Source organism: Chrysochloris asiatica, unplaced genomic scaffold (genome assembly GCF_000296735.1).
Source record: "Chrysochloris asiatica unplaced genomic scaffold, ChrAsi1.0 scaffold00424, whole genome shotgun sequence".
In the NCBI taxonomy this organism is placed as follows: Eukaryota; Metazoa; Chordata; class Mammalia; order Afrosoricida; family Chrysochloridae; genus Chrysochloris; species Chrysochloris asiatica.
In genome coordinates this window covers 845563-854235 of record NW_006408942.1, presented here as the reverse complement: position 1 = coordinate 854235, position 8673 = coordinate 845563, and the positions used below count along the sequence as shown (strand labels likewise).

General features: G+C 58.5%; 1 protein-coding gene across 2 annotated transcripts in view; it reads right to left on the bottom strand.

Annotated features, from left to right (window-relative positions):
- SLC9A3 (solute carrier family 9, subfamily A (NHE3, cation proton antiporter 3), member 3) overlaps positions 1–6854 on the bottom strand; it is a 55687-nt gene extending 48833 nt beyond the window's left edge. For both annotated transcript variants that reach the window (XM_006876890.1, XM_006876891.1), the window contains exon 1: positions 6641–6854. In XM_006876890.1, coding sequence (XP_006876952.1) covers positions 6641–6854 — 214 coding nt within the window. The remainder of the gene's footprint in view (positions 1–6640) is intronic.
- Between the last annotated feature and the right edge of the window lie 1819 nt (positions 6855–8673).

Below are 8673 nucleotides of genomic sequence, written 5' to 3'. Positions count from 1 at the left end.
AATGTAATGAAACAAGCTATATGAATGGTTGAATGTGAAGCTGATGATGTGCCCTGTAAACTTTCACTCAATCCAAAATAAAAACATTTAATTAAACAACAACAAAAAAAGAAATCCAAGCAAGTATTGCATCGGGCAAGTCTCCTGCAACAGACCTCTTCAAAGTATTCAGGAGAGAAGATCATTTTGAGGACTACATTGTGCCTGGCCTAAGCCATGGTATTTTCAGTCATCACATATACATGCAAAACCTGAACAATGAATAAGGAAGACTGGAGAAGAACTACTGCATCTGAGTTAGGGTGCTGATGAAGAATAGTGACCGTACCACGGACTGCCAGAGAACGGACAAATCTGTCTTGAAAGAAGCACATCCAGGATGCCACTTAGAATCTAGAGTGTCAAGGCTTGGACTCACGTGCTTCGGGCACGTCATCAGGAGGGACCAGTCCCTGGAGAAGGACATCATGCTTGGTAATGACATGGATGGACACAGTGGCTGCAATAAGGGGCTCGGACGTAATGATGGTGAGTGTGGCACGGAACCAGACATTTTGATCCGTTGGCCATGGAATCCCTACGGGTCACTTGCCAGGGACAGCAGTGTTCTGAGAGATGCTAAACAGACAAAACACTGACTGAGTTAAGTCAAAGACCTCGGAAGGTTGGGGAGAGACCTTGTGCATGGGGGAGGGGCCAACTGGGAGGATGGGACTCCTGCCTGTCACTGAGGCATCCTGGGCTTAGAGAGGAGGGGGGTCTGTGGCTACTCACACTCCCAGGATAGGATTGCACTAGGTGACTTCTGTCTCAGTAGGTAGTGACCCCTAGGGACTCGCAGACACACTGCCCACTCTGAGTTCCAGCATCAGCCCAAGTCCTGACACCTCCAGACCAGGTCTCACAGCATGGGCACTGTGTTCCCCAGGAGGCTTGTCCTGGCACCTCCATCGGATGACCACACCAAGTCATCCCCGGCCCCTTCCTAAGGCTGTGAGCATGAACAGGATGGGCTGGAGGGGGCTGGGAAGGATGCTGACCCTGGGGACACAGCTCGGGGTCAGGCCTGAACCGTGGAACCACGAGGACAGCAGGGCTGGTGACAGGACAGGTGCCCCACCTGGTACACCCCATGCTTAGGACCCTGCTGAGGGGAAGGACAAAGAGGGGAGCCAGCTGGAGCCCATCCCCACTGTCCTTGAACAAAGGCCTTGGGGCTGCCACGCCCACCGGCAGTAAGTGCTGGCTGCAAGGTCCCTGCCAGCCAGGCAGTGAGTGCAGAGCCTGAGCCTGGTCCTGGGGGGACCGCGTCACTGGCACTGGTAACGGGAAGCTGGCTCTGGGAAGGCTCCTGGGAATTCACTGCAAGGCTGTCTGGACATCGTTCACTGACCCTCAAACTTATCAGCACGGTCCAACCTTTGTCCTCTTTCTTCAGGATATTCCAGGGCGATACCTTTGCTCCAAATGCCGGTGGATTGTTTTACAGCCGAAGGCTAATTCCCCCAAGCACAGATCCAGAAAATTGAGACTTTACACCTTCAAATCCTCTCTCTGGGGAGAGTCCTTGCTTCTGGCCCTGACTTCTCTCCTAGGAGGACAGAGCCCACTGGAGATTCAGACTGGGTCCACCTCTCTTCCTGGAGGACTAGGGTCCACTGGGAGTCTGACTCTTCTTATCTCCTCAGAGAACTAGGTCCACTGAGGCCTCAGACTCTTCCACTTCCTGGAGGACTGGGGTCCACTACGAGTTCGGACTCTTCCTCTTCCTGAAGGATTGTGCCCACTGGGGACTCAGCATCCCCTCCTCACAATACTAGGTCCACTAGGGACTCAACCTCTTTCTTTCCCCAGAGGACTGTCCACTGGGGCCCCAGCCTCCTCTCCTCCTGGGAGGAGGGGTCCATCGGGCCCACTAGGGACTTTGCTTCCTCTCAAGAGGACTGGTTCACTGGGAAAGCTTTACTGATGAGAAGGACCCACTATAGACTTGGCCCTAGTGGGCCATGTCTGTTCTGGGATCACCTCATGTGTTCATTTAAGGATACGCCAGTCGTGGGAGGCAATAGCTTTAGGAAAACAAGTTCAGCCTGTCTAAGGAGACCCAGACCACCAGAGACATAGTGCAGGGGAAACAAGCAGTGGGTGGAGAGGTGGGGGCCAGGTGAGGGGATGCTGGTCAGGGTACCGAGGACCAGAGTCCACCCTAGGAGAGGAGGCCAGCCTGGGGACAGGGCCTGGGGATGACCACCACCCAGATGCTGCAGCTCCGAACAATCTCCAAGTCGGCTCAGCTCACACTGCAACTTCCTGCTCAGTACAGGGACCCCCATCACCTGGGGCCCAGCCCCGTCCTTGGGGTCATGCCTGCATTCTCCCTGACCCCCATGCCCACCTGTCAGCGACGGGAGTGCTTCCCTCCAAAGCTTCCACCTGTCACCTCTGCCCTCCACTGAACCGTTGCCCAGGCTACTCGTTTCAGGAGCCCCATCCCACTCTGTTCCTTTGTGGGGTCTCTGTAGGGGCTACACAGGCTTACCCCTCCTCATGGTGGGCCCCAGTGGCCCACACCCACCGCCCACGGAGCTGTCTTCACTGTAGACACCCCTTGCAGCGGTCACAGGAGCGTCGGCTGTACCAGCCTGAGATGTATTCCTCTCCTGCGGTGTCCTCATTACATGCATGCATGGGGACAAATGGACCCAGTGGGCCTCCTTCCTGTCCCCAGCTACTGGGAGCTGGGCTCAGTTGGCAGCATGGGCTAGCCTGGCAAAGCTAGGGTCCTCGTGGTGCTAAGAGCCCTGGAGCCCAGTTTGGCCAAGTGGCTACAGGCAGGAAGGGGTAAGAACAAGGAGAGGACAGGATGGTCCACCTCTGCTGGGGAGTGTTGGCCCTGGGACCCCCTGCTCAGGCTGTCTGCCCTCACACTGCCCACACAGCCCTGAAGCCCTGCAGGCTGCTCTGGGTCACCGTCCAGCGTCCTCTCAAGTGTCCCTCCCATCAGCATGACCCGGATCTGACCGAGCCCTGCTCCTCCTGGGACCCTAAGGAGGGACAAAGTCCTCAAGCTTGCAGTCCAGTTCCTCTTCCGCCCTTCCCCCACTCTCCTTACTGTGCCTCCCCATCTTGGCCCCCACACCCAGGGGCCCACAGTCCACGGGATCCTGAGGGCATGCCGGGTCTAGCAGGGCCCAGAGTGATCCTGGTGCAAGGCCAAGCAGGGGCTGCTGCCTGACCCCCAGTGTGAGTGGACGTCCAGGCTGGTCCAGTGGAGGAAGCTTCTCCTCCATCCATGGACACGCTGGCCTCACTACCAGCCTGGGCCCAGGAGGCCCTTCTTAACTTCTGAAGTCACAAAGACCCCTAAACCGGATGCTGGTCTCAAGCTGGGGATGGGGGGGACAGGTATAAGACAAGGCAACACTGCAGGGGGGGTGTCCAGTGGGTGTGGGGTGGCCCCTAGGCTTCTGGGGAGGAAGTTTCTCAGTCTGACCTGAGTCAGATCAGAGTTCACCAGGGGAGGGGGTGAGAGGGGGCAGAGCTGAGGGGCTGAAGGTCAGGAGGCTGCAGAACTGACCGCTGAGGGGGAGATTCTTGGTGGAGGAGTTGAAGCAGAGACAAGGAGGGCTTGGGACCAGGGTCTCAGCCTCGGGGGCTGCAGAGCACAAAGTGTGGGGAGGAAGAGTGGGGAGAAGGGGTCTGGTCCTCAGCAGTGGGCCTGGAGCCAGTTGGGATATGACCCATGGCTTTGGGGTGCTGGACATGAGTGAATGGACTCGGCTTGCTTTCTGAGCTTTGATGTTGAAGGCTCCCCGAGCACGTGGAACACAAGGTTCGGGGCGTGGGGGGGGTGGTGCAGCTGTGTGTTCAGAGGACCCTGAATCAGGCTGTGGAAGGTGCTGGATCAGGACAGCAAAGGGAGACGGCTAAGGGATGAGTCTAGGGACAGGTTGTGGACACTGAGGACCAGGGCGCACGGCAGGGCAGAGTCAGATGAATCCACGATGAGCCAGAGGGGGACAAAAGCCTGGGGGGCAGGCGATGGGCATGAGAGATTGGGGGAGGGATTTGGCACTGGTTTGAGGTGTCCAAATACAAGAGGGACAGTTGAGTAGGGTCCAGGTAAGGTTCGGCAAGTGAGTTTTCAACAAATCCTGTATGCTTGCTCCCAGGTAGCTTGGGCAGGTGTGTGTGTGTGGTGGGGGGAGGGGGGTGGCAGCGAGGGCATTCCAGGGGAAGCTTGGTACCATGTGAGTCTTCTCCTCAGGCCCCTCAAATTGTTCTTAGGGTCCCCCAAGCTGCCCCAGTACTTTGCTCCTGTCCCCTAGGTTAAACTACAACTCAGGAAGAGGCTTTTGTGGCCCCCTCACCCTCTCACCATCAGGAAGGGGGTGCTAGGGGCAGTTCAGGGGTTCATCCCAAGGCTGTGGACAGACATCCACAGCTCCTCCCAGTGCCCTCAGGTCAACCCGTAGGAGCACCTGGACAGACTTCCACCAGGTCCCCACCTGTCCACACCACTGCCCCAGACAGAGCAGGGGTGACCCCAGAGTGGAGTCCCGCCCTTGTCCATTGGTGCCCAGGAGCATTTCCTGTCGTTATGGGATACTGCTCTGGGTCTGAGCCATGGGGAGGGGGCTCCAGATCCCCATCATAGGGCTTCACTTTCCACAAGGCCCCAGAGAGCTGTCGAAATCATCCACCCTGTCCTTGAAGTTTTATAGAGAGACAGACCCCATCAGTTCAGGAGACAAAATGATTCCTTAAGGCAAAGCCACACACCCACCTCCCAGATACCGTACCTGGCAGGACCACTATGGGGAACACCCCAAAGTCACAGATCAGGAGACCCCTGGAGGGGACAGACAGGGAGGGGAGTGGGAAACAGGCAGGAGAGCCAGGAAGCTAGTGAGCTATTAAGAAACAGAAGTGGGCCTTTGGAAAGGGGAGGGGAAATCACTGATTTCCCCTCCCCTTTCCAAATATATATAGGGCAGGTACCAGGCAGTACTGAGGGGGGAAGTACCAAAGCCAAGCACCAAAGGCCCTCTTACCCCTCCCCCAAGCCTGGCCCTCCCCTGTCCTCCTCTGGGCTGTGCCATCCCCACCCTCCAAGGCCCCAGAAGGGAACCCTTTTCTCTTCACTCCTTCTCTTCCTACTCCGAAACCACCCCTGAAACTGCCCTCAACCAATGCTAAAGTTTGGTTTGTCTTGGCCACTGAGGCCCAGTCCACCACGTAACTGTCAGCCACCATCTCATCTCAGCTAGGGCCCTGATGATGTGGGCCACAGGAAACTTGGATTCTCTAAGTTCCAAAGACGGCTGACCTTGCTGTCACCTTGCTGGGACGGAGTCCCCGCTTTACTGCTCCCTGAGGTTGAGGTTGGGAAAGTAGGAGACAGATGGGGCTAGGGAGAGGGAAAGATGTCCCAGGAAAAACTGCTTCTGCAATTAAGATTTTATCGGGAGCCCTCTTAGTGTAGTAAGGAGCACTGGTAGCGTAGTGGTTATGAATCGGGCTGTGAACCTTAAGGTCAGCAGTTCGAAACTACCAGCTGTTCCACGGGAGAAAGATGAGGCTTTCTGCTCCCGTAAAGATTTACAGCCTCGGAAACCCTGTACAGGGTCGCTATGAATCAGAACTGACTCCACGGCACATAACAACAACAACTGGTAGCGTAGTGGGTGTGTGTTGGGCTGCTAACCACAAGGTCAGCAGTTTGAATCTACCAGCTGCTCTGTGAAAGATGAAGCTTTCTGTTGTCAACAAAATTTATACGGCGTCCTGGTGGTGAGGTAGGATAAGCACTGGATTGCTAAACACAAGGTCAGCAGTTCAAACCCACCAGTAGCTCTGGTTTATGCCCCATAGAGACTGACATCCTCAGGGTCCTATACAGACAGGGTCACTATGAGTCCAAACGACTCGATGGCAGCGAAAATGAATGAGAGACTACATTCTAAGCTTGAACACGGTTTATTAAATCATTCCTGGACTGTGAACCACAAGGGCGCCGGTTCCAGCGGACCAGCCACTCCACGGGTGATTGATTTAAAAAGAGTCACTCTCAGTCTGAACTGACTTGATGGTACCTAACAACAACAAAAACAACAGCACGTCTTGAATAACATCTCTTTTTCTCTCCTTGTCTGCGCTGGAAACAAAATGTCATTCCAACATCAGACTGCAAGGACGTTTCCTCGTTCTGCGCATGAACAAATCAAGCAAACTCAGCAGAAAACACGGCGACGAAGACCCCTGAACGCCAGGAGCCTGGGCTGCTCCGAGCACCGAACTGCGCAGACCCGCAGCGCTCAGGCAGTGCGCGGGACTCAGAGGTGCTCCGGAACCGGCGAGGACTACACGGTCACTGCGGCCCGCCAAGTTCGCAGCCCCCAAACCTCACCTGGCCCCAGGAGCCTGGCTCCAAGACCCGGCTGCGGCGCACCTCGGACTCGACCTCGGCGCCCAGCAATCTCCCCCGGCAGCCGGCGGACCCGGCAGTGGCCGGGCGCTCAGCTCTGTCTCCTGGGCACGCAGCCGGCAGATGACCGGTCCGTGCCCGTCGATCCGCGGTGTAGAGTCGCGCAGACGCTCGCAGGCTGAGCGAGGAGAGACCCCGGGGAGGGGCACTTACCGATCTTGGCCAGGCTGGCCACGAGGATCCACAGTGCTATAATGTAGGGATCCTGGACGTGGTGCCACTTGAAGGTGACCACCTGGAAGCCCTCGATGGAGCCGTGCGCGCCGGCCTCCTCCTCGACGCCCCGCGCCCGCGGCAGCCAGGCCAGCGCTAGTGCCAACGCCAGCAGCAGCCCCCAGCCGGGGCCCGGGGCCCCACGCACCGCCATCGCCTCTGCTCAGCGCCCGGGCCGCGCGCGCATGTCGTGGGAGGTCTTGCGGAGCTCGGCAGACAAGCGGCGCGGACGGAGCGCGCTCCGGGACTGACGCTGTCACCGGCCCCGCCGGCCGGCCCCGCCGCTCTTTATCCACAGGTCCCCTCCCGCGCCCGGGGCGGGGCCTTCCCGCCCCCGCCGCGCACACGCGAGGCGACTCCGCGCCGCCCCTGGCCGTCTGCCCCGCCCTCACCCTCACCGCACCCCCCCATCCCGTCAGCGTCCCGCCCCGCGCGGACGGAGGGCGGACCACCGGGCCTCGGCCTCCCTGGGGACAGGGGCAGCGGGGCCGGGGTCGCTGCGGACTGGGCTGCCGGGGGACAGGGCGCCCCTCGGCGGCGGCTCGTCCGGGCATATTGGCCTAAGACGTTTGGCCCCTGTCGCTGTAGCGGGTGCTCCGGGGTGCGGTCACTCGAGAGGCTCGAGGGTCAAGAGGGGGGCTGACCGCAAGTTGCGTGCTTTGTCTTAAACACTAACCACGAACTACAAACGCACGTCCCAGAACACGGTCCACCAACTTGTCAGAAACGAAAACCAACATCTAGTGCTGCTGCGGCGACCCCCTCCCGTGTCTGTCCCTCTGAGGGTTCGTCCTGGAGCCGACGACGGGACTGTGACCCACTCAGAGGGCGACCACCGGTACTTTCTGGCGGAGCCCCTCCGCACCCTCGCCCTGAGCTGCTTCCTTGGAAGCGGAGGTTCTAGTAGGTCATCCCTGGCTAGTCCCGCTTTGCGGCTCCCCCCGGACTAGCCGAGCGGCCAGAGCCGGGAAACCTCTCCCGAAGTGTAGGCGGCCTGACCCGACCTCTGACGCTGAATTCCAATCCTCCACATTCCTCCTGCTCTACCCTCAACACATGTCCAAACCCCTCCTGGTGCTGCAAGGGCCCGCGCCTCCTCGTACTCTCCTCAGAATCCTCCAACTCAGAGGGAAGGCGACTCCCAGACCCCCCCCAGATCAGCCCATCCCAACCTGGGCTGAATTTCAACTCGCCAGCCCCCTCCACTGCAGACTTCTCCGGAGGTGTCCTCTGCTCCCTCCTTGGGATCGTCAATCCTGGGGGGGTGGAAGGGGGTGGGGTCGTGGTGTGTGTGCTAGGGGCTCTTAGCTATCCCTTCGGTGTCTACAGCAGAATAAATACACAGCTACACTCAGGAAAGATTTACCAGTGGTCAGAGCAGAGGGAGGGGAGAAAAGGGAGAGGAGGAGGAGGTGGAGGGAGGGAGGGAAGGAGAGCTGCGGGTGATGCACCCTCTAAGGTCTGAGTGTAGACAGAGTCTCCCAAACCCCAGAAAAGGACAGAGCTGTTTTGTGGTGTCTCAGCTTCATGTCATGTAGGGAGACAGGATGGGGTCAGAGGGGGCCATGTGACTGGGTGTTGGTGGCCACACTTGAGAGGATGCACAGAGGGTCTCAGCCTTCCCAGGGTCCTTGAAGGCCCTTCCAGCTGCAAAGTCTTTGCAGGATCACCAGGACCCGAGCATGTGGGAGGGGGCCAGACCTGCTGGAGCACCCAGGACATGGTCCTTACCCACAGTAAGCACCACCTGGGGGCACTGACAGACCCAAGTCTCCACCATTGCAGGGTCACCAGCCTGAGAGGCCCACCAAGGTCAGATTTACCTACTTGGTGGTCACCAACCAGCTGGATAGTGGGGGCTGAGTCCAGGTGGGTGTGTCCAGAACTGGGCAGGAAGTGAGGGAGCCTGGGGCAACCCTCCCCACCAGGCTTGGTGCCACTCTGGGGGCTTTGTGTGGATATGGAGATCTGGA